The sequence below is a fragment of the Diabrotica undecimpunctata genome, chromosome 4 (genome assembly GCF_040954645.1).
Source record: "Diabrotica undecimpunctata isolate CICGRU chromosome 4, icDiaUnde3, whole genome shotgun sequence".
NCBI classification, from domain to species: domain Eukaryota; kingdom Metazoa; phylum Arthropoda; class Insecta; order Coleoptera; family Chrysomelidae; genus Diabrotica; species Diabrotica undecimpunctata.
In genome coordinates, this window is record NC_092806.1 from 56056721 (window position 1) to 56084382 (window position 27662).

Here is a 27662-nt window from a genome sequence, read left to right on the forward strand (position 1 = left end):
ACGAGAGTCTTTCTGGAAATATTCGAAATCTCATCAAACGTTCGGTTGAAAACATCCACGTTTCTTTTAAAGTAACCAATAAGTATATCTAATTCTAAAGACCCCATCAATTATATGAACTTAGTGGTGTTTATAGACTAAAATGTTCAAATTGTGATGCCACCTACATAGGAAGAACATGTAGATCATTGACTTCGCGCTTTCTAGAGCACACAAAAAGAGAAAACACTTCCACTTTCTCTCAACATCTAAAAGAACATAACCACACCCTCAATATTCCAAAAGACGTATCACTTATTTATAATATCCCCAAAAAAACTTTCTCAAACTAGATTTGAAATTATTAAAGAAAAACAGAGAAGTTCAAATTGTGTTAATCGCCATGTCTCATTCAATCGAGACTTCGTTCGCTCCATCGCCAACTATTCTCATGAGCCACATCCTCAATTTACTTCTAGATTTAAAATTTACATTTATCATTCTTCTCTTGTCACTTATTCATCTTGCTTAGCCCACTCCAAACTTTTTTTTCAATACATCTAACTTTCCATCTTTCCCTATTTCTTTCTAGAAATCTAAACTTCAAGTCTGACCCCTATGCCTAATGTTCTTCATGCTCCTTTTCGACACAACTAAATTCAGAGCAGATTATTCTATTTCCCCTCTTAAACCATTCACAATCATACATCTTCACCTTCATATCCACATATCCAGATAATTTCATGATCCACCTAAAGTCTAGCCACACATTTGAACCTTCATTTATCAATCATAACTCCTTAATAACATAGTATTAAAGTATATAGTACTGTGAAGTTTTGTCCAGCATCTACTACCCACGGTTGTATCGGGAAGCGGTGGAAATATATAAGCACCCAAATAATTTTAATCGGATAGAAGAGGGGCCGAAAATTAACAAGACATGGATACCAATACATAGAGTCAGAAGAGGAGATAGCAATGGCGTGGAAAGAATATGAAGGGCCACGGGAAAGAACGATCAGACTCCATTTTTGGTCGGAATTGAGATATTGGCGCCATATTTTAGCTTATCTTGGAAAGAACCCAAGCATGGTTTCATTTGTACAATAACGATCACCGTACAGAAGATATTAAAGGGGAAAGATATAAGCCAACAGAAAAGAACGATCAGGTTCCTCGCGCTGACGGCTAATAACGATCAGATTCCGACGACCTTGTAACTAAACGTAGATTGTCGTTTGCATCTTAGCGTCAGTTTTATTCTGTTATCGCTAAGAGAGCTGCTGCCGTTTTATAGTTTTTATTAGTTTGTTTTTGCGAAAATTCATAATGTCAAGTGATCTTAGTGATAGTAATATATCTAATGAAAATAATCAGCCAGGAGATGTCAAAAGGGGAAGACTGTAAGTGTATTCGTTACAACTGTTTTCAAGTCATCCCTTTGAATGAAAGACAACGATTAATTTCTCATTTTAATGAGTTAGGGGACTACAATGTTCAAAACAAATATTTAACAGGTCTTGTCACGGTTATACCTGTTGGTAGACGGAGAAGCCAAAACCCTGAAGCTGAAGCAAATTTTAATCAATCTTCCTATAGCTATAGAGTTCGGGTAAATGTGAGTGGCTGGTTACAAGATACTGTTGTTTGCTATAAAGCGTTTTTATCTTTACACGGCATCACTAATCGTCGTGTTCAAACCATAAAGAAAAATTTACTTGAATTTGGCGATGCTAAAGAAGATGGACGAGGCGGTCATAAAAACAGACATAATAAGTTGACCGATGAAACAAGAACAATGGTAATGAGCTTTATACAGTCCCTGAAAGGTAGGAAATCTCATTATTCTTTGCATGATACTAGTAAAATATATTTACCTGCAGAACTTAATACAGCCAAACTCCATCCTATGTTTAATGAATCACACAATAATAATAAAATAGGCTACACTACATTTCGTAAGATATTTGTGGGTGATTTCAACATATCATTCGGCTACCCACGTAAAGATACATGTAGCTCTTGCGACACTTTCAAAGCTAACATTGCCATTACGACGGATAAAATTGCTAACTGCACTGATGCAGAAAACAAAACATCATTGACAACAACACTGCAGACACTAATGCATGAAAAGACAATCCATTTACGGAAAAGCGAAAAGTTTTACACCATGAAAAAAATATATAGAAAAAAATCACAAAAAAACGAAACAATGGAAGCCATAACGATGGATTACCAAAAAAACCTCCCCACTCCCAACATATCAACATCTGATGTTTACTATCGCCGACAACTCAACTTCATATGACTGGTGGAAAGGGTGCCGATGATGTTTGTTCGATGTTGGAACATTTTATTTTGGATATTTTAGACTCAAACATACGCGATCTGATAATTTTTTGTGATTCGTGCGGCGGACAAAACAAAAATTTTACCGTAATTCGCTTTCTCCACTATGTAGTGCACTAGCTTAATCGATTCGACCTAGTGAAAGTAATATTTCCTATTCGTGGACATTCTTACCTAGAATGTGATAAGGACATGAGTTGTGTGTTGTGTGTTGGTGAATTCCAAATCGTATACGGAAATACCGGACGACTGGAGAGATGTATTAAAGAATAGTCGCATTAAACCATCACCATTCAAGGTAATAAACTGTGCAGATGAAGTTAACTTTCAGACATGGACCGAGTATTTGTCCCATCTTTATGTGCCAAAATGTCCTACGACGACTAGGCCTATCAGGATTTTAAAAATAGAAAAAAACCACCCACGGTTTGTGTTACACAAAGACCACTATTTTGGCCTATATCTTACAGCCGTGTTAGTTCCCTCAAAAAATCAGGCACGTAAGAGAAAATTGAAACCTGTTCCACTAAAGAAGCTATATAATGAACCTCTGCCTATTAAGACTGCTAAGTTGCACGATTTATTGCACCTAACCCAATTCCTGACAAACTCTGAAGCGCATTCCTTTTACCAAGGACTAGTTTCCGATGCCGGTACGAATGAAGGTAGTGATGTGGAATTTGCCGACGATCCACCAATCGACATTTAACGCGCAAAATAGATCAGAGTCCAGTTTCTTAATTAAAAATTTGAAGATTTCAAGTACATATATAATTAGCAAACTATTTTTTTTTCATTTTTGTATTAAAAAGTCATATAGTAATAAACTAATAACTAAACATTTTGTATTTAATTTTTCTGAACCAAAATAAACGACTTGAAACTTTAAAATTCGATTTGTACAAAATGAACAAAATGTGAGTCTGATCGTTCTTTCCCGTGGTCCTTCATATGCAGAGAGACTTTTTAATGAGGAAAGACCAACACGACCAACGCGCAAACTTCCTTCTGAAAACTTATCAGGGCCATCAATAATGCGAAGTGAAATAGAATATGCAGTTAGAACCACAAAGATGCATAAAGCAACAGGTCCAGATGAAATTAATATAGAAGCAATAAAACTACTAGACGAGGAGAATATCGAAATCTTCAATAGAATTTATGATACTGGTTACATTCCGCGAGAATGGCTGCAGTCATCCTTTGTGATGATCCCAAAAACAGCTAATGCCACAAAATGCAATGAACACCGCTTAATCAGTTTAATGAGTCACTTGTTGAAACTCTTCCTTAGGATATTACACTCAAGAATGTACAAGATACTAGAAGAACTTAGCGGGTCAACACAATTCGGTTTTAAGGGAGGACTAGGAACAAGAGAGGCAATTTTATGTTTGAACACCTTAATACAAAACTGTTTAGATCAACGAAAAGATGTCTACCTCACCTTCATCGACTACGAGAAGGCATTTGACAATGTTAAACATGATATCATGATGGAACTACTACATAGGGCCAACATGGACCAGAAGGAGATCAGAATTATTCAGAATCTATACTGGAACCAAATAGCAAAGGTGAGGATTGATCAAGACCAATATACGGATGAATTTGAAATCCGGAAAGGTGTCCGCCAAGGCTGCATACTCTCTCCGATGCTTTTTAATTTATATGTTGAAAATATATTTGCGGAAGCATTAGAAGACACGGAATTAGGCATTAAGGTGAACGGCATACCAATTAGCAACCTACGCTATGCGGACGACACAGTGATTATAACTGATAATTTGGAAGATCAGCAGTTATTATTTGATAGGGTGAATAGCATAGGTAAAAAATATGGCCTCAAAATCAACATTTTGAAAACGAAATATATGGTCATTAGCAGAAACCCTCCAGAAAACCCGATAATATGCATAGGTGACGATCGCATAAAACGCGTGAAAACTTTTAAATACCTTGGCACCACAATCAATGACCAATCGGATCCACAACAAGAGATAAAAACCCGAATACAAATGGCAAGACAAGCTTTTGTGAAATTCAGACCGCTCCTATGTAATCAAAACCTAAATTTCGAAATACGCTACAGAATGGTCAAGTGCTACATATGGTCCATCTTGATTTATGGCATGGAAACGTGGACTTTGAAAAAAACATCTATCAACAAACTTGAAGCATTTGAAATGTGGTCATTGAGAAGAATGATGCGCATACCTTGGGTGGATAGAGTTCGAAAGGATGACGTCCTTAAGAGAGCCGGCGTGGAAAGAGAACTCTTTGAATTAATTAAAAAACGCAAGATTGGTTACCTTGGGCACATATTGAGAGGAGCAAAATATGAAATACCACAGTTAATCCTACAAGGGAAGATTGAAGGTAGGAGAGGAGCCGGCCGCAAACAATTATCCTGGTTAAGGAATATTAAAGAATGGACAGGAATACACAATACAGGCGAGCTGTGTCACGCCGCCAAGAACAGAATTCTAGTAATGAGATAGTCGCCTACGCACTTTGGTGTATGGCATGTTAAGAAGAAGAAGAAGAAGGATACCAATATTAAAATCCACAAACACCCTTCCCGCCAAACACGAAGAAAGAAAAGCTACTACAAACAACGACACGCCCCTTCAAGCCGAAACCAGTGGAGGAGAGGCGAGTGGGAAATATAAATATTGCCTCCGTAGTACAACGCAGCGTCATTTTCAGGTTACAAGCGAAGCAGTAACATCTCCAGAAGGTGCCAACCCCTAGTGTAGGCGAAACGTCGAGAACTAATATCAGAAGACAACGGCCTAACAGCCGGGACAAACAGTTTAACAAGTTAGACGATGGCCGTGAAAGCCTAACGCAGTAATTTTCTGTTTGTTTTATATATTTGTTAACACACAATAGCATCTAACCAACTTTATTCTTTAACACTGAATAAGTTATTTAACTTAAAACTTTTTATACTTCGCAGGTACCAAATGTTGCTTTTTAACATAGATGGCCTTCCATGCTTAAGTTAAGTTAAGTACTACATGAACATTACATTACAAAAATATTTTATTCTATTTGCATTTCATCTCAATAGCACTTTCAAATACATCATTTACTATTTCACTCCTAAACAATAAAATTTAAAGAGCCCAACTTCCTACATATATCTCCTAATTTTCCATTTTCTAGGTACCAAATGTTGCAAAACATAAAGGGCCTTTTGTAAAAATATTTAGTTTACAACCACTTAATTTAGACTTTTGTATAGTTGGTTGCCTATCAGTACCCACAAAATTTCACCAAACTTCAGTCCACCTAATTAATTAATAAAAATTTTTTTTCAATGTTCTTAACGTAAATTTAAGACAAATTCGTAATTCAAACTACAACATTGATGGTTGCTACTGTCATATTTAGACAAATACCTTAGTTACACTGACTGCTTTGTTCCGACTTCCGTCGTAACATGTCAATATTGTCATTCCAATCAGTTGCTGATATATACTCTGGTTGCTATCAACAAGTCCTCGTAGACAATTTGTCTCAGCAACCTCATGTAGAGTCTTACGTTGCCATGTCATCAATTCCACTTGTAACTTTAACATCATAACATTTACGATCGAATAATGTAACTCAAATTCAATTTAACAACATTTAAAGGGTTTTTACCCAAGTATTAAATGGCTCAAAATTTGTACATCCAGTAAGTATTAACCACATTTTGTATTAACCTTGGTCAAAATTTTAAATTTCACGTTTTCTTTAATTAAAGTGGTTATATACTTTTAGGACACACTGATGATGGAATATATATTCCGAAAACGTTTTGTGATATAGCCCGATTGGGTGTTTTAATTATATACCTTTTATAATAGATTTTAAATAAATTCTTTCCTTTTATTTCTTTGACTGTGTAGGTGTTCTGTTGTACTGTAATGCTTCCTGGATCCTGCCTGCTCCTTTGGTTATTATAGCTCAAATTTTCTTTCCAGCTTATTCTCATGAAGCATGAGGGAAACAAACCCGTAAATTAAGTTTAAATTCAGATACTTACGTTAGGTTGGAATTGAAAGTAGGTCAATAACGAATAACGTGATATATTTTAGTATTTTCTAAACATGATATTTTTAACGTATCATATTGTTATGTAAACTGACCTTGTAGACTTATTATATATGCCACCCCGCACATTGCGACGTACCACAACTGTAAACACATTAAAGTTGTATTAAAAGTGTGAAAAGTAATATCTGTGTTTTATTGGTAATTGATCTTGAATTTAACCCTTATGGAACTCTAGTTTGAAAGGCGAATAGTACACTCATAAAAAGATTGTATGTTTGGGACATAAAACTTGGTCGGTAATTTTCTAGATCTTCTGGATGTTAGGCATCAGTTAAATATATTTTCCAGTTAATTTTCTAGTTCCGTTATATTTTCTTTTACCACCTTAAGCAAAATCTTATAATACCCCGTAGCTTTATCATTTTTTATTTGTTGTCTTCAGAGTTGACATTTATTATTTTCTACAACACTTTTCTGTGAATTTTAGCATTTCTTCTTTATTTTCTACATTTTTGGAAGCATAGCTTTCTTATCACGGACTACGGACGGAGCGGTGTTGAAATTCATTGAATGAAAACTTGCGAAGATATCCCCATCTGTTCATAAACAACAAATTAACAATAATTTTTAAAAATTCCCAGGTTCACCTGAACAACTGATTTGAATTTTTCAAAATTAGTTTGAAAGCTTGTTTGCTATTATATACTTAAAACAATCGACGATTTATTTAACAATGAATGTTTCAGGCAGCAAAGTTTTGAATATTTCAAATTTTCCGTACACAGCTCGATTTCAAAATTGTTATGCAAACATAAAACAACGTATCGCTTTTTCCTTTACCATTGTCTTGAAAATAACTTCAAATTTTCAGAAACTTAGGAGTTTTCGGATTTCCCATTAGCCAATTTCCAATTATTTTAGTTCTACGTCAAATTTTGGGTTGAATTTTCGGTTTTATGTACTACAACAAATTCAACCCCAAGCTATCAAAGGAATAAACAGAAGTCATCGCGTGATTTCGAGTCCGCACCTGACGAAACCTTCCTATTGGCCACAAGTTATCGAACCATCTTAGTCATATCGCTTGGGCTAACATGCACACACTTTGCTTTTTCGTTTCGTCAAATGTCAAGTCGCAGTAGTTGGTTGTGCAAAACTTTTGTTGATTTGTTACTCGCTAGGTCGTGTGTTAATATAGTGCAAGCATTTTTTAAGAACTTATTTATTTATAATCAATACAAAAGTATAATAGAGCATTTATAAAAGTAAATTTTGAAAATGTTTATTTTATTAAAATTAAAAAGACACTCAAGATTTCATTTCACGTACAAATCGTCTATGTATCTGTTGACACGTATTTCGCTTTAATAAAGCTCATCAGAACAGTTATTCATAGGCGTTCTCAACGTGAAAATTAATCTTTTCTGTCTTTGGGAAGCAACGATAAAATGGCTTCGAAACGGACGCAATAGCGACATCTGATATTAAATCCGTAAAATAGTTTCGAAACACAATTCAGATAGTTTATTTTATTGTTTTAGTTGGAAAAAGTATAATATTAACATTTATTAAAAATGTCTGATACAGAGTCTATGGATGAAAACGAGCAACTTTTAGCACTATGTTCTCCTACGAAGAGGTCAAAAAATCACATAGATACGGATCACGACATTGTTTTATTTACCATACAACACAATGGCAATCGCTGTGACATGTTACACGTTTCCACCTCTATATTCATTTCACAGTAGGTACGAATTGCACATTGACATTAAAAATTTCAAACGAAGTTCAGAAAGAATAAATAAATAATTAATAAAATGCATATAACGTTGTATACCGTCCAAGAAAAAGTGCAACTTGTAACATGGTACTTTCAGGGTCATTCGATACGCGAAGTAATTGATTTATTTATTGTTGCCTTCGAAAATAGACCCCCACCAAGTGTTACAACAGTTAAAAATACCATTAAACATTTTCAAACTTCGGGATGTGTAAACAGTTGTAAAAAGTGTCATGAAGGTAATGAACCACGTGTTAGACCTGTCGATGAGGAGCATCAAAACAGGGATATTGATATTTGTTCTTTTGTGGAAGCCAGTGAACCCCAGCAATAGTGTACAAATTGCTAGGGAAGTTAACCTGAATGCTCGAATTGTCCAGCGAGTTCTCAAAAGGAATGAGTATCACTGTTTTAAAATACAACCAACACAAGAACTGTTTCCGGAAGATAACTAGAGGCAGTTGGAGTTTTTAGATAAACAGAATGAAAATGTACACTTTTTAAAAAATATTTTATTTTCTGAAGAATCTCCATTTTCATTACATAAAAAACACAATCCATCCGTTGCAAGGTATTATTCTCGGAAAAATAAGCACCTCAGTGTTGTAGTGCGAACGCAGCATCTCCAAAAGTTAAATGTTTGGACTGGGATGTTAGGCGACCATATTGTCGGTCCATTTTTTATCGATGGAAACCTAAACGGGCCCAAATATTTACAATTTTTACAGAATGTGATCATTCCGGCAGTTCGACGCCTTCTCATTAATTTTCAGGTTTATTTCCAACAGGATGAGTATTCGGCTCACAAATCTGGAGCAACTATTGACTTCCTCAATCAAACGTTTCCTGATCGACTGATAAGTACACGTGGTACAATTAAATGGCCCGCTAGATCCTGTGACTTAGCGCCTAACGATTTCTTTTTTTGAGATTTTCTCAAAGAAAACATTTATAGGCATCAGTTTGAAAGGGCCACAAACCTAGTCGAATTAAGGGCAAAAATACTTCATTTCTCTGCAAGCATTACACCAGACCTACTCCAAAATATGAGGAGAAATCTGTATGACAGATTTGGTTACTGTTTAGCACAAGGGAGTGGAATATTTGAGCCCTTAATTCATTAATCTGCTTTCCTAATTTTTATTTTTTGTTAGGTACATTTTACGAAGTTTGTAGGTCCTTAATTAGGTAGTATTTTTTATGTTTAAGTTTGGAAGAATTTTATTGTTTTTTTTTTATTTAAAAGTACAATCGATTCTTATTCTGATTTTTTTTCTTCTTTCTTATCTTATTGTTATAAGCTTTGTCCATAAAATTTGTACAATTTTCAGTGACAGTAAAGCATATTAGTTATTTACTTATTTATTTGTATTGCTATTAAGGCTAAAAAATAACCTAAAAATTAGTTTTAGAGCATTATAATAAATATACTCTAGAGATGGGATTGCAATAAATCTTATTTCCTATGGTCAACAAAACAATGTCGTTATCTGTATAAGAACCAAAGAAATAATGGTTAATACATACAAATGGGAATTACAAGATAATTATACTTTAGTGTTAACGGATATTCATCAAATGAAGTTGGAGTTAGTTCGAAAAGTGTTTTCAATGTCATTAAAGAATATACCCACACATTATCTGCACTGAAAACAAACCAAAATCGTTCAAAATCAATAGATGCTGTAGATGACTTTGATAAGACAGCTGTTATAAGAAGACAAGGTTCATCAATATTTTTTCCGTAATAAAATTCCTACAATTGACAAAATCCTAAGAGATGTAAATAATGATGACTAAATTTTAAAAGAACCACGTTTTACAAACTTTTAAGAAAATTAAAATTTAAATTTCAAAAACGTGGATGGAACCGTTTGCTACTCGACAAAAATGAAACTGTGCTATGGCGAAGAGATTATTTGTAAAAGATAAGACAATATAGAGCTGAAAATAGAACAATTTATTAGATCAGACATGGATAAATGCTGTGTCATACAAAATCAAAAGTTTGGGTGGATGCTTCTGCGACTTCTGCAAGACATGTATATTTGGATGAGTAGTCGAATATGGTTTAGACATTTTTACAAAGTGTACAAGCATAAATATGTTAAAAGAAAATTTTATTGAAAACAATAATTTTACTTCTATTCAACTCTGTCAATTAGTGTACTATAATCTGTATTTGTCAAACTTCTACAAGCCACAAAACGTTTTATATTGTACCTTTAATTTACTAGCCCGGCCCTGAACAAACACGTGCATTTGTTTACAGCGTCCATAGCTTGAGCTTAAATATGGTTTCGACATGTTTACTAATTATACAGGCATATGTTGAAAGGGAATTTTATCGAAAACAATAATTTTAATTCTATTCAAATCTGTCAAGTTCAATTTTTGAGACAGAATAAAAGTTAAAAAATAGGATATAACGTAGAATTTTCGTTTTTAAAATTTTTCTTTATTTTTCCACAAATTTTTCAGCTGGAGCATTATCAAAATTCTAGTTATAAACAATTTTCCGCAGAAATTTATACAAAACCTAAGTTCCGGCTTTCAACAGCCAATTTTTCTAGATTTCATATGGGCTATATATTATATGGTTTGGAGAGGGGAATTGAAGGAAACCCCTGATGAAAGCAAGACATTTATTAAAATGCAATAATTTATAAACAATGAATCATCAATAAATCAAATTACGATACTTACATACAAAAAGATAAATAATCTATCCAAAATAAACCGAGAAACTTAATAGAATCAAACGACAGAACAACATCGTGATTTTCCAGCTTTTGGTTACAAATAAAACTATGTACAAAATTATATGAAGCCGCTGCTGCCCAGGGGCGTAGATAGTACCAGTTTCTTTTGAATGAATTTGAAATCGGGTGTACATACTTAATTTCTAATAAAAAGGCACTTAATCAAAAAATGAAAAAGATTGTTTTATATATAATAAAACTGTACAAATAACTACTTCACTGGTCAGTAGAGTCAATTTTACATTCAGTCACAGAGAGGTTACTTTTAAACACAGATTTATTCATGAGTTGCCGTCGCCGAATTTAAAAGATGTTGGCACCGCTTGTTGAGTGAAGATATAACCTAAAAAAATTAATACTTATTACTACAGTTAATAATTAAACGACAGACTAGAAGAGGAAAAGGAATTGGTAAGAAATAGTTCCCATTGTTGCAAAATTTAATGTCAATATTAATAAACGTTGGCTTACCTCCTTGCTGTTCGATTCTTTTACTTTCCCTAGCTGCGGCTCTTTGTTCTGCCAAAACACAAACTTCACCCAAAGATTTCAGTTGGCTTTCGTTCAGATTATTCGTCAAGGCGTTATACCATTCTGGGTCTTGACCTTGCAAAGCTAGAAAATAAGGTGTTCAGTTATAATTATATCTAAATAAGACATTTGTATATTAAAACATATTCCCAACTGAAAACAACAACTTGACCTTGTACAAAGATACAAATTTACTTTTTCTTTAATCGAGGATTGAATGATATATCGATTGGAGACAAGAGAACGGAAATTTTGAAAGGGTTATTATGACGGTTTAAATACCTGACATTGAAGAAAACATGAGACCCCAAATAGCAATGTGAAATAGATGTATGCATGCCTCGCAAAATATTCTCGAGATCTAGAAACTTATATTAAGTAGTAAAAAGGGTAATAGACAATGTCTTCTATACTTTCTTCCATCGAGACGGTTTTGAGGTAGCTGGGCGTTGGATTAAAAAAAAATGAAATCAGGTGAGTTATAACAAACGAGAACTGCCTATTTGAATGAAGATCCCGATATTTTTGGTTCTAGGAGATTGGGACAATTTTTTTTAACTTAGATGGCTTAGATGGAAAGTCTTCTTAAGCAGCCTTTTCTTATCCACTTTTGGACACAGGCCTCCCCTTGTGTTTTCCATGTTCGCCTGTTTTGAGCTATCTAGTGCCAGTTTCTCCCTACTTTTTTTTTAACGTCGTCGTTCTATCTTTTTTGTGATCTTGCTATGGCTCGTTTATGTTCTCTTGGTAGCAATCGTCGTATCTTTGTCAACTTTCCTCGCTCTATCTTGCCATATGTCTTGTCTTTTTTCCACTTAGATTTTGCCGTAGCTATAATCTTTGTTTCTCATATATGATCTCTTAAGCTTACACTTACAATGATAGTTCTCTTCAATAGATCATTGAGTATTCTAACTCTATTGAGATATTGGTTAGTAAGTGTCATGTTGGTATTCCACAAGTCATACCAGGAAAGATACATGTTTTAAAAACCTTTGGTCTTAAATTTATTAGAATTTTTGGATCTATTATAATGAAGCTTTGTCTACCTACTGTTACCCAGGTCATTCTTATTTTCCTTGTAACTTCTGCAGTATAGTTTTGTTTCCCTTGCTTTTATTTTATGTTCCTAGTAAACATATTCTTCTACTTTCCTACCATCAACAGTGATATCCACTTCTTCATTTAACATTACCTTAATTTTCTCAATATTCACTTTTAGCCCTACTTTCTCTGATACTTGTTTTAATTCTGTTAACATTTCTTGCTACTCCTCTACACGTGAAGTATCCAATTGATATATGAGGAATGGGTTGTAAATATGGTGTTCACTGGTAAGTGTGATGAACTGAGACTGAGCTGTCTCGACTGAACTCTCTAACATTTTGAGGATGATTTAAGTGGAATTGTGAATGGTACGGTGGACGATCACTGAGAACAGAAATGATAAGATGCGTGGTTGAAGCTCATGTTCCTTCAAAGGATGTAAATACCAATAAGTAATTTAGTATTTGTGAATTACTTATTAAATTTTAATTATTTATAAAATATGTAAGCTAAAGAAGAATGTTTGTGGAAGATCCATTGAATATTTGCAATTGAAGTTGCTTTACACTCGTTTATTTTTCTAAATAAGTTTCCGTGTGTCTTTTAAAATAAACAGGAACACTTGGCTCAGTGTCGGATCTATAAAACGGACTCTGAAAATTGTACAATATCTGAACATGTTTTGTAAATAATCTAGAAACGTTTGAAGTGAATATTATCCATCAGTTTACCTAATGTGTACACTTGATGTACCAAGCGCTTAAAGGACCATGTCATGGATGAACCATGATTTATAAGGAAACCAAGACGTTATTCATCCTCATAAAACTATATCTCGTAAGTACAAACGCAGGGAATATAAAAGCAATAAATTGTCAAAACCACTTTCGTTAATTTATTAAAATGTCAAAGCAAAATATTTATATAAATTTAAACATTGTGCATCCTTTTTAGTAACACCCTTAGTCGTTCGTAAGGATGGGTTGCAAATAAAGGATTTTTTATATAGCACTTTGGTTTGGCATCGATACAAATATATCATGCTCCAACCAAGTGCACTAATGAAAAGCGAATGAGTATAATTGTGAATGAAATACTCTCGAAAATGTACGCAAGAGACGCATTATACTTTATCGCTATCGCTATAAACATATTCTAATGCATTAAATATTGTTGAACCTAAAGCCATATTCCCACTACAAGAAAAACGAGGTAACCAAATTAACAAATTAGGACATTGTACAAGGAGAGGACAGAATTTTCTATCATTTCCTCTTATGGAAGACATATTATAAAACAAAATCTTACCTGTCATCACTTGCTTAAATGCTTGATATTCGTCTACGTCGCAGTCTTCTTCATCTAAAGGTGTCGTGTATGTTTCCAAAACAGTTTCTTCATTCGGTTCAAAATTGGAATCATCATCGTCTGAAGTATCATTAATGTCATTAATTGTGGCCGTTACGTTCATGCCTTGCTGAGATAAAGCTGTAGTTGCTCTCTTTGATAAATTCTCGAGATACTCCTGTCCTTGATCGTCTATTTCATCTTCATCAGAACTTAAAATATCTGAAAAAAATTTAAATGTAATTGCATCTCATATTTCACTTGTTCTATTTTAAATCTGGTAGCACAAGGCGAGATGATCATATCTGTCTCGAGATAATGTCTTTGACACAAGATGTTATTTATCCTCACAATAAGTACAAATGCATGGGAATATGAAAGTAATAAATTGCCAAAACCTTCGTCCAAACGTTGTTTAATGTATATAGAATAAAACATATGAAAAATCTTTTTCGCTAATTTATTAAAAAGTCACAAGAAAATATTTATAAAAAATTGTGCATCCTTTTTAGTAACACCCTTAGTCGTTCGTAAGGATGGGTTGCAAATAAAGGATTTTTTATATAGCACCTTGGTTTGGCATCGATACAAATATATCTTGCTCCAACCAAGTGCACTAACAAATAGTGAGTGTGTATAACAGTGAATGAAATGCTCGAAAATGTGCTCAAAAGACGCATTGTGCTTTATCGCTATAAAAATAATTAACTTATAGTATTTTTCATATAAAAATGCGTGCATGTCACAATTTATAGAAAGTGGCGTCACTTATATTTAAAATTTCCAGAACGTCAACGTTAGAGTTCAAATTTTCCTAACAGAGCTAATAATATGAAACCCATACGGAACTGCTCGAACCGCTTTCATAGGCGTCAATATGGTATAATAATCAGAAACATGTAATCATCATTATATTGGGAATTTTAGAATTACATTGATTAAATAACCAAAAACATTTGTTATTATTAATAATATAAATTTTATGAAATAACTCTTTAAGTCTAATATTCCACAAAATAATAATTTTAATTAAATATATTAGACAATTGTACGCAACTGATATGGGAATACTTCAAATTTTATTGACAGTTCAGCGTGTGGCAAAAGTGTATAAACTGTTGCCACTTTTTTGTAGTAAGAATTTTGTTTGTTTTGATTTCTTGCACAATTTGATCAAAATATAATATATATTAATAAGTTGTATTTATAAATACATATTAAATTTAGATTAATAGCGTTAAAAACTAATTACTGTTGTGTATTGTGATTGTGCTATGCCAAAACAACTAAATAGTCTGTAGAAAGCTGATAAGCTTTCATGTAAGATAGATTATTTTGAACAAGAAATAATGGCGGGAGGTTTTTATTATTAATGCTCTAAAAGGGGTAAGTTTAAAATTTAGAATATATAATTTGGTATTAAAATGTTTTCTTATGTATTTTAGTGTGTTGCAGTAATTTTAAAACTAAGTGTATTTACTGTTAATATAGTTTGACAAATAGTTGACATTTTAAAAATTCCTCACTTACTAACTATTCTGATGTTTTGGCAACGCTGTGGGGGTTCTGACGTCGTAAATCTTGAATGACGTGCACGTATTTTTATATGAAAAATACTATATACAGAAATTAAGCGTAACATGCTCGTTAGATACGTGCCGATAATGACCCGCATTGTCGGAAAGAATATTCTCACTGTGTTGGCACGTTTCTGTGTATTTCTATTAGCGTTTTTAACAATGCCTTGCTTATTAAGAATTATATTTTTTTATCTGACACGTGACTGTTTCAATGACCAATAGCCAATTTTTTCGGCTAAAGGTGGTTTAAAACTGGAATTGAATCTTTTTTTCTTTTAATATCGGTAACCAGATCCAGTTTAAGTCCTACTGAGAAATTTGCTTAATTTTGCAAAAGAGTTTTATGCATTTTCGTTTCTTTCAAAATTATTAATGAATATGGTTAATAATACGGCACGGATAACTGAAAAGTACAGATAATCAGAACATTTTTCTTATATATGCACATATGTACATACATACACATAACGGAAAATAAAAACTACATAGGTATGTAGATTAACTTGGATTTACATAAATCGGATATATATTTTAGGTAGCTTTGCTTTAAAAAAAGGTCCTGTCACTTTGGACTTTGTTGGTATTGCACGGTATTCTGCGTAAGTTCAAAATATCGAGGTCTGAAGGTTCTGGTTGCTCAACATAATCCAATAAAACATAGTCAGCTTCCTCAGCCTTCTGGTTAGTTACTCTTTTAAATGAAACCGTTCTAAACTTTGCTTCATCTTGACTCTCATTTTCGGATGAATCCGGGTTGTCATGTGCTGGACTAATTCAAAATTAGTTCGACAATATCGTAGTTTTTGAGGAGCTGATAACCTGCCTCATTTTTTTCACACTGTGTCCACGTCACAACCTAGGTTTCATCCATTTCTTTAAACTCATCGGCGTTGGACAATAATACAGTTAGTTAGTAGCACCAGCATTATCCATAAGAAGCGACTTATTCGGCTAAGCGCCGAATAGTGAATTGGGAGATTCTGCGATTTCATGTTATTAAAAACGCGAGGATTTTTTGACTTTCCAATCACTGTCATCTTCAGTCTATGGCTGCCAGACGTATTGGCACAACACTGCTATCCGGTTCCTGTTTTCATACCCTGGTGCACTCATCTCACTATTTGCTGATAAGGTTTTTGTAGGTATTGCTCGCCAATGTACTGTTTCGTCAGTGTTATAAATTTGAGAAAGTTGGTTAAATTTTTTTTCTGTAATTATGGTCTGCAGTTCGTAGCAAAATTCCACCATTGCTTCTACGTTGGCACTGAGCTTTTCACCTCGAACAGTAAGCTCACGAATCACCTTACGTTTTTTGAGTCGATGTAACCAACCACTGGATGTGTTTTTAAAAGCGTCAGACTGAGATATGAAATTTTGTAGCTTCACTTTGTTTTTATTAACATCGCTTCATAGATTCGTGATCATGATGAGAAATTTTCATCCATTTCACTTCTGTTTAAAATCTCTAGTTTTTGTTTAAACCTTAAAACACTTCTCTGGCGTTTAACACTGGTTGCTCTATTTTGAAAACAAGGACACAGTATGCGTCTAGAGACGCGTAATGCGTATGCAAGGCGTATACGAGATTTTCCTAGTGATTTAAAGTGACCCTATTTCGATAAAACCTCAAAAACGCAATTTGAATAATGGGAAATCACAGCACGGATAACCAACAGCCCGGATAATCCGCAAACGGATAATCGGGATTCTACTGTATGTGTGTAAATAAACTAACTACAGATATAGAGCAGAGTCCCTATGTATAAACAAATATATATGAAGAACCTCTGAAAAGATAAGAAAGAAGAATATCAAGTAGATGTGTTTATTTTGTACTGAATCAAATTGGCTCATTCGGAAATATTTGTAAAGTTTTTATTCACAGACTACCACTAATATTTCCACGGAACAGTTTTTAAACGTGCTTTAAGCAGATAGATATGTTTGAAAAATGCAGAAGCAGAAAAAATGTTTTACCTTCTAATTCCCCGTCGGAACTTTCGCTTTCCTCTTCTTCGGCAGCTTCTGCAGCTTTAGCTGCATAAGCTCTCTTAAGTCCTTCGAATAGCAATATCAGAGATGGTACCACTTTCGGAGCTACTTCGATCAATACTGGGGGCTTGTTTGGCATCGATATTAATGTACATAATCCTAATACGCATAATTTTCTATCGTGAATACCTAAATAACAAAAAAGAAATTTAATGCAATAAAACATAAAAGAACTATAATATTACATAAATTATAGATTAAGAAAAGCAAAATTGAATATAAAAAATATACCATCAATTATTATAATAACAAACAAAATAAAGTAAACTCTACAGACATTCAAGACGTAGAACCACTAACCTCAGCTAATGTTGGTCTAGATCATAATCCTCTGCTTGCAAGAATAGTTTTAAGAAAATCTACAAAATTTAAAAGCAAGCCGATATACATTGAGAAATGTAATTTGGAATCAATACACAATCTTATCATCACAAAAGCTCTATACACAATCTTAAGATTTATAAGTAGCATAGAGAAAAGTATGTAAAATGTTAAGAAATAAAAAGAAAATCGTGAACGAATTTGCCAACAAACAGATTCAGTTTTGAGAAACACATATGAAGATTATTTTAGATACATAACTTAGAAGAAGGATGCTAAAATACCTGGAGAAGTATTTGACGAAACATAAAGTTTCAAACATCAAATCACAAAAACTTAACCAGTGGTTGGCTTTGGCTGTATATCACAGTAGTTTAAAAAACTTTCCATATGTAAATACTTCGAACGTAATCGGTATAATGCGTTTAATTGGATTGAACGGATTGAAATTGTTAAAAACATTTTCAGTCTTATAAAACCATCATTAAAACAAAGTAAACTTAAGAGTAAACTTACTTAATAACCCCATCATAAAACAGTTAATGTTTACATTACATTTTAAATGTTTAAAATTGTAAAGTAAAGCGATACAATGTCGATGTTAAAAGATTTACTTTAAGGGAACACATTGACTCCTACTCGAAACTAAAACCTCATCTAATGGGGAATCTAAGTAGAGGGAGCAGATACTGAATACTACAATTAATACTCTGCGGAAACATTGAGGGAAAAAGTGGAATTGGTAGGAAGAAATATTCATGGCTCCGAAACCTCCGTCAATGGACTGGTTTATCAGCAGATGGATTGTTACATGCCTCGCAAGATCGAGAACAATATCGGCAAATAGTCATGGAAGCTACCCAAGCCTAATTTGATCACGGTGCTCAAAGAAAAAGAAGGGGATATCAAGACTCGGCTTAAATATATTTTTAATTTTGACACAATATATTAGATGTATCCGAACTCTTAATTTTGACTATACCTATACAAAATGACGATTAAAAAAAATTGTGTGCTACTCGTCGGGTATTTTTTTTCTTTACAAATCTGAGTTTTGAATCTCCGTTTTTAACCAATTCTACATTAAAATTTAACATCAAAAAAGTTTTCTTGAAAATTTCAGAAAACTCTAGAGCAATTTTTGTTCACGAGTAAGTAGCGCACAACCTCGTTTTTTTCAAAGTATACATGTAAAGTGCGAACAGAAAATGATTTCATATTCATGAGAAACTTATAACCCTTTGACAGTCGATTCAATTTGTTTATATATTTATAAAAATTACCTTTTTAAATTACAGCATTTTTTTAATTACACAGTGTATTATAGTGTAATGGGGAAATAGAATGGAGATACATGCAGTAGAATTAGGGATGGATGGGCGAGGTGGAGGAAGCGAGTGGTGCGTTGTGTGACAGAAAAATTCCAATGAAGCTTGAAGAGAAAATTCTATAAAACTGCTACAAACCAGCTATGATGCACGGAACTTAATGTTGGACAGTTAAAAATATGAAGAGTAACAACGAATGCATGTGGCTATATATTGCATATAACACTTTAAGCCAACCAACCAATAACTGATATACCTAAAGCTCTATACAAACCTGATAAATGTAAGCGAACTAAATGATTTGGGAGCAAAAATAATTTTTAACAAACTAAAAATTTCGATACAGATAATTGTATGAGATGAAGACTGAGCATCATAACTAGCCAGACTCTCAGGGATAGAGTAAGAAATGAAGAAATCAGAATTATATGCGGAAATCACGACACTTAGTTGTAGGAGAAAATGACGTCATTTCTATTTCTGGTATGAGCATATGAAAATAATGGATAGAAATAGATTGATTAAATGGTTTTTAAGGTTTTTAGGTAAAATATCTAGGCATTACATTATATAGCTACGGAAAGATCGAAATGGAAGTGGAAGATCAAGAGAATAGAGCAAACAGAGCCGCAGGCTGGCTGAATGAAACAATATGGAGAAATAAAAACATCGAAAATGAAATAAAAGGCAGAATTTACAAAACAGTCATCAGACCAATAATGACATATGCGGCAGAAACACGACCTGACACAGAGAAGACAAAAAGATGTTAGAAACAGTAGAGATGAAAACACTTCTTGATGAAAAATTGATAGTAAAACACTATGGGACGGACCTAGAAGTACAGATATACGACATATATGCAAGGTGGAAAACATCAAGAACTAGGTAAGAAATAGAACAATAGAATGGAACGATCATATAAGAAAAACGACATCAAATAGAGTAGTAATGACAGCAAGAGACGGTTCCCAAATAGGAAGACGATCAGTAGGAAGACCGCATAAACGATTGAACGACAACTTACTGAAGGCACATTGTAAATCAGACAGAGTCATATCAACATAAAAAGAAGAAGAAATAGTTTTTATAGACAAATCAACTATATGCCGATCATTAGGAAGACGCCTCAAAAGGTTCGAGATGGTTTGTAAACTAAATCACAGGAAATAATGCTCCAAAGACACTCGAAGACGTTTCCATGATCATCCCAGAAGAGCCCATGCTTACCATACAGAAAGTATCCAAAACACGTAGAAAAAAATAAAAACATCGATTAATAGGTCAGAGACACATCATCTACTATTAGTCATAAAATATAAACATACAAATACATTTACACACAAAAATCAGAATTTGATATCATCTTAAGGGCATAATATCATCCTAAGAATTTTCAACTAAACACATGGCTATTCGCCTACGACATCGAGGCCAAATATGTCACCTGTCAATTGGCAAAACAAAGCCCTAATTAATAAACGACAACGGGTTATAATAATAGCTCCTTATTTTAAAAAAATCTTCTTGAAAACGATTTCCGGAATGAGAAGTCGAAACGTAAAAAAGATAACGTAAAATGTAATTTTTATTACAATACATTGTGGTTTAATCCCATATAATATCAATACAATATTTAACTTAAACATGCCACAAGAAACGTTCTTGAAAGTGATACACAGCAGAATATATAAAAAATGCGAAGAACAAGTATCATGGACGCAGTTTGGATTCCGCGATTCCTTAGGCAACTGAGAGGCTCTATTCGCTGTCCAAGTGCTTATGCAAAGATGCAGGGATGTTAACTGTGATGTGTATATTTGTTTTATCGACTACAAAAAGGCATTTGATAGAGTAAAGCATGATAAACTTATAAACATCTTGAAAGAAGTGGGGTTAGATGAGGACTTAAGAATCATCTATAATTTATATTACAACCAAACAGCCAATATTAAGGTGGATGACCAATTGACAGAGGCAGTCTCCATAGATAGAGGAATGAGGCAAGGATGCATTCTGTCCCCGGTGTTATTTAATATATACTCTGAATATATCTTCGAGCAAGCGCTAGGCGAACTACAAGAAGGCGTATTAGTCAACGGAATACGTCTAAACAACATTAGATATGCCGACGACGCAGTAGTTTTTGCAGATAGTCTGGACGGTTTGCAAAGAATAATGTCGCGTATATCAGACATAAGTAGAGAACACGGACTTGATCTTAATACGAAGAAAACAAAGTACATGGTAGTCAGTAAGCGCGAAATATTAAATACACAGCTTTTGGTTAACCAACATCCAATTGACAGAGTGGACAGCTACACATACCTTGGTACCAACATTAACAGCCAATGGGATCACTCCTGTGAAATAAAACAACGCATAGGAAAAGCGAGATCGGCGTTCATAATGATGAAGTCTCTTTTCAGAAGTCGTTGCTACCAAAATCTCTCTCATTAGATGCTATGTACTTTCTACGTTATTATACGGAGTAGAGGCCTGGACACTTTCCGAAGCTTCTTTAAGAAAACTCGAGGCATTCGAGATGTGGTGTTACAGACGTATTTTAAGAATTTCATGGGTGGATCGTGTGACTAATGTTGAGGTCCTACGTAGAATTGGCAAGGAATGCGAGATTATTAACACCATCAAAGAGCGCAAACTAGAATATCTTGGCATGTTATGAGGAATGAACAGAGATACGGCTTATTGCAACTCATTCTTCAGGGCAAGGTATTTGGAAAGAGAGGACCAGGGAGAAGAATATCTTGGCTTCAAAACCTGAGAAAGTGGTTTAATACATGGACAACCGGACTATTCAGAATAGCAGCAAGCAAAGTTAGGATAGCCATGTTGATCGCCAACATCCGGAACGGATAGGCATCGTAAGAAGAAGATGCCACAAGAAAACAGTTCCAGAACCTCTTAAGTATGAGGTGTTAAAGTTGAAAATAAAAGAATATTATTGACTATATTTTTTATTACCCAGTTTAATTTTTCTCAATTTGGTAAGTACTTTGTGTCTCTTTGGTATATGTAAGACAATATCACGAAAACCTGCCATTACCTTGCCAATTGACCATTAGCAACCTGTCAATATGGTCAATATTTTTGATCATTCTTTTTTTACCCGGTCTAAATTTATTCAACGTGGTAAATGTTGTTGGTGTCATAAGATAATATCTATTCTATATTTTTATCCTCGCGAAATTTTATCTCCGAAATACAAACGCATGGGAATATGAAAACAATAAATTGTCAAAAGCTCCATCCATACAAATGTTTGTTTAATGTATAAGGAAGCAGATGTGAAACAGAAAAGTCAAAATATTTTATAAATTTAAACATTGTGCATCCTTTTTAGTAACACCCTTAGTCGTTCGTAAGGATGGGTTGCAAATAAAGGATATTTTATATAGCACTTTGGTTTGGCATCGATACAAATATATCTTGCTCCAATCAAGTGCCCTAACGAATAGCAAATGAGTATAACAGTGAATGAAATGCTCGAAAATGTAAAAAACGCAGAAACAAGCATTTTTGTCATTATTTTAAAACAGAGAATCTTCAGTTCTAGTTTCCCATTCTTACAGGATTTTAACTCCCGACTTTTATCTCTTATGATGCAAGTATCCCCATTAAAATAGTACATTTAAAAAATATATTTACCTAAGAAGCAATCTGTGTCATGAAGCCATTGTTTAATAAAATGGTTAGTGAAATCGGGCATTTTTGAGAGTACAGAAAACAGCAACTGTGGATCATAATACAAAGCCGCTATCAGAACTTGCAGACACATCGTCCTTAATTCGCTCGTCTTGACTTCCCTCAGCAATCTCGCAGCTGCCAATTCTATCAACATGGGAGCGGCCTGGTCGATCTTCTTTCGACATTGTAAAAGAACGACTTCGAGAAGTTTGGCGGCGTGAGATTCTGGATCTTCACCCGAGTCTTCAGTGAGTATTTGTTTACACATGTTGTAGATGGCTAAAAGTCTTTGCTCGTCCGAAAGGAACGCATTGGTATCGATAGTTATGTAGTTGTGTAGAGCAGGCATCATGTCTGTGAAGTGATCAATACCGTTCTTCATAAATACCTGAAAATATTGTTTAAAAGTATATCGAATATATTATTATTCAACTGCAACGGTGTAGCTACTTTATGATAACAAAGTATTAAGTAATGTACCAAAAATAAAAATCTAATTTTGATATATGCAATCTCACTTACCCGATATAATAATTCAAAGACTTTCCACATATCTGGAGAAATTTGTTTACTAGTTAGGTCGTATATTAGAGCCAACACCTCTTCATAGAACTCTTGAACTTCGTTTTGTAAGACATTAGCTATAACTTGTAGTACAGTTGGTTCTAGCAATCTCATAACTTCGGGTTGTTCGTCCATCACAGTTAGAAGGGTTTCTATGGTGTTCAGTAAGCCCATTGCTGTTATGGCTTTTTCGTCAGATCCTTCGTCGGTGTCCAGAACCTGGTTGAAAGTCGTAGCCAAGTGTTGGCATATTTCCACTGCTATCGGTATTAGTTGTTGTGTATATACACATACTAATTTTTGCATAACACCTAAAAATAAATGTATGAAAATAACAGAAATTTGTTACTAAGTAGCGTAAAAACATTTTAGCAGTGGCTATGTAGTTCAGAAGTAATATACTGTGGTTCAGATAACAAACCGGTGTCTAATTGATGTCATCCAGTCATGAGAATTACGGATCTTTTTAAAGAACCGGATCAACGGGTGCCGATCACAAGACAACCGGGTCACTAATTTCGGTATCAGGTCATTCGGATATTTACTGATGGATCTACCGACTATAAACTTCATTTTTAACGAATAGTTACTATACAGTGATACAGATAAATTCATTTTATACAATATTATGAATACAAATAGAAAATTCTGAAACAGGTCAATTTTAATATGTAAATATATTCCCAATGATATTATTCAAATGGATCTTGAACTCCCCAGGGTTAGAAATTAGTCCTGAAAAAATTTTAAATGAAAAGGGGTAGCGTGTGATACAGCGTTTAAAAGGGTTTTCAATGCTCTGTTCAGCAATGTAAATAGTTTTCTTTTTTGTACAGGGATAGTCAAGAGAAAAATTATTTTATTTCATTCCATCAAAAAGCCATCGAGTCAAATATCTTTCACAATTGACTAGTCTATTAGGTGTTTTGTTGTCAAAAAAGTAACATCGGATCTTTTTGTTTGTTTTGTAAAACAATAGTGCCATTTAATGAGAAGTTTATTAACAATAATTACAATTTAATCTAACTCATATGCTCAAAATGATCACTGTTCATCTCTTAACAAAAAAATAGACGGTGTTGAAAATCTTCGATAACATTTTGCAACATCTCTGCGGATGATTCTTTCTTGCCTTATGCAGTGATTTAAATCATTAATATTGGTTGGTTTCATCATGTAGATTTTTGTTTTTAAATAGCTCCACAAGAAATAATCCAATGGAGTCGGATCGCAAGAACGCAAGATCGAAGAATGGCCATTAAATTTCGCCACGTCTACCGATCCATCGATGCGGAAAAGTTTGATCAAGAAATGTTCGTACTGCTGCTGCATAATGTGATGGAGCTCCATCTTGTTGAAACCATATATTTCTATTAATTTCTGCGGAGTTAACAGTATCTAGAAAGCGTTGTCCTAAATCAGGTTCTAAAACATTTTGCAGAAAGTTCAAATAACTCGACCCAGTTACTGTACCCTCAAAGAAGTATGGTTTAACTATTCTGTTATTTAATATACCAGACTAAACGTTCACTTTCTCCGAATACTGAGTGTGATCTTGCCTATTCAGTGCGAATTTTGCTACTCCAATATCGACAATTTTATTTATTAACCCTTGCATGTAGGGTGAATTTTGCCTCATCTGAGAAAAGAATATTTTTGGGAAATATCGGATTCCGTTGGCATCTATTTGTAATTACTTCACAAAATTGTAATCTACGATTTGGGTCCTCTTCATTTAGTTCCTGCAGTAGTTGAATTTTATACGGATGGTATTTATTGTTTTCAAAATTCTCAATACAGAAGTTTTACTTATATCATTATCGCCAGCCAATTCTCTTGTTGGTTTATGTGGATTTTCCGCAACAGTTAACAATACATCCAATTTCTTTTGATCATTCAATTTTGATCTGCCAGGTTTGGGAAGATCTTTGACAGATCCAAATTCTCGGATTTTTTTCTCTATTCTACTCACTGTAGACTGGAAAACGTGACAGCCAGGATACATTTCATTAAATAATCTGCATACCTCAGAATGCGTTCTTGTGTTGTCATTCACTGCAATCAATATTAACATTTCAATTCTCTTGGATTCAGTTAAGCTCATTTTAAAATAATTTAGAATAATGTTTAAAAATTCCCAATGAAACGTATTTTCACTTCAAATTATTAAGGAGGTCTATCGAACTAATATTAATTTTAAATACGTCTAATTTTTTGTGATATGTAAATGTCAAAAAAATCCAATGTTTTGACAATAAAACTACCAATAGACCAGTCAATCGTAAGATATTCGACACTGGCTTTTTGATGAAATGAAATAAAATAATTTTTTCCCTGACGATCCCTGTACAAAAAAGAAAAATATTCACATTGCTGAATAAAGCATTGAAAACTCTTTAAAATGCTGTATCACACGTTATCCCTTTTCATTTAAAATTTTTCCATGGATAACTACTACCAATAGGGAGTGCAAGATACATTTAAATAATGTAATTGGGAAAATACTTTAAAATTATTAATCTTCTAAGAAGGTGACAGGGTCGTGAAAATTTAGAGAACCGGGTCTTTCAGGCCAGTTTAAAGATCCAACTCGTTCAGGAACGCCAATTACTACACCCATAGTAGATGGCACTACGTAGCTGTAAAGTGGAAAATTTAGTTAAAAATCTTTCCTTTCGCTCTCTCCGTATATCTTCTATTTCTACCACTATCTGATAAGGCTCAATAGATGTCAAAAATGTAGTGTGAACGAATAGTGACTTATAGAGAGAAAATACAGACAGTTATGCCTTCTGGTGCATAATACTTTGCCCTGTATAAAACGGAATGTTTTATTTTCACAGCGTTTGGAGGAAATATAAAAACAAAACGGCAACAGAAACAACAAATTGAAAAAACTTACAATATTTATAAATTATACCAAATTTATGTAGCCATGTATGTATGCATTTTGGACAAAAAATCAAATTCTGGTTTATTTTTCAATCAAACTAAAATGATGTAACAGATATTCTAATGGAGGTAAGCTCTCTTATTATGATTATGGACACTATTATAAAATGCTTTATGTTTGAGATTATGAATTTCTAAAAAGTAGCTACGTGTTTCTACTTCTAGAACTGATCATCCTCCAGAAAAATTTAATTACTGTTAAGTAATCTTCCAAATGCAAACATTTTTGTGTAACTCTTCAATTAGAAGTATTTTTGCTATACGACCTCGTAATTTGCGAGGTCTTCCAGAAACTTGCCATGTTCTAAACAAATACCTATTTCTAATACATTTTAACTTTACTCTCTGAACGTACTATTGTTTTACATAAAATATTCACAAATCGATATTTATTCTTACCTGTAACATCCTCATTTTCTGTTTCCCTAATAATAGACAATAATTCAAGCGCTATTTGTTTCACTTGTGGTTCAATATACTTTTGGGCTCTTTCTTGGTAATTGAGCAATGACTGCAAAGCTATGGCTGCCTCCACTTTTACGGGTAAATCTTTATCAAAAAGAAGAGCTCGAACTGTCAGATTAATGGCTTCCATCAAAATATTTTCCTGCTTAAAGTTGAACTCGGCAAAATAGTGCAAAACCCAGCACGCTCTAGCTCTCATGTGTCCCCTGTCGCTGTTGAATTCAGGAAACACGTACTTTATGAAGAGTTGATCCAACTGATCCCTGTAAAAATCCCCGTTTATTTAAAGAAGTTTACACTACATGCAAAATCATCAGGTTTTGCAATTGGATGACTCTTTGTGGCAACGAAAGGACCCAAAAATGTGTTATGAAGTAAATAGGCGTTAAAGTTATTATTAAAAGAAGGTAGTTTTTACTGTTGTAAAGCTTGTAGGCTTTGAATATGTAAATGCAATTTAATTAATAACAAATAATTAAAATGAATATTTACTTTTTTGTGGGCTGGTGGAAAATAAAAACATGATTAAAAATACTTTATTGCTTAGGTGACAACGCCAAATATCAATGATAATTATTTGATAATTCCACTTCAAAATCTGGCATGTCACTGAATCATTTGGAATCAAGTGCAACAGGGATTGTATCTATACCAATTTCTGGTTTGATTTTATTATATCACATTATTATCGCCAAATCACCTAAACACTGCTAGACAACCCACTTGTTTTTTTACTAATACCAATTTCTGCATAATAATCTGTTAAAAAAATGGAAAATAGTTTTTCTTTATCAATAAATATCTCATTTGTTTGCAACCAACTAACTTTCTTAATCTGGAT

General features: G+C 33.7%; 1 protein-coding gene across 1 annotated transcript in view; it reads right to left on the minus strand.

Annotated features, from left to right (window-relative positions):
• Positions 1–10795: 10795 nt before the first annotated feature.
• The window catches only part of msk (importin-7 msk), a 43847-nt gene continuing 26980 nt past the window's right edge, over positions 10796–27662 (minus strand). Inside the window, exons 7-13 of the mRNA XM_072529502.1 lie at positions 26756–27084; positions 23363–23715; positions 22802–23228; positions 17409–17612; positions 13813–14073; positions 11398–11541; positions 10796–11269 (exon numbers count right to left, since the gene is read on the minus strand). Coding sequence (XP_072385603.1) covers positions 11208–11269; positions 11398–11541; positions 13813–14073; positions 17409–17612; positions 22802–23228; positions 23363–23715; positions 26756–27084 — 1780 coding nt within the window. The 3' untranslated portion in view covers positions 10796–11207. The remainder of the gene's footprint in view (positions 11270–11397; positions 11542–13812; positions 14074–17408; positions 17613–22801; positions 23229–23362; positions 23716–26755; positions 27085–27662) is intronic.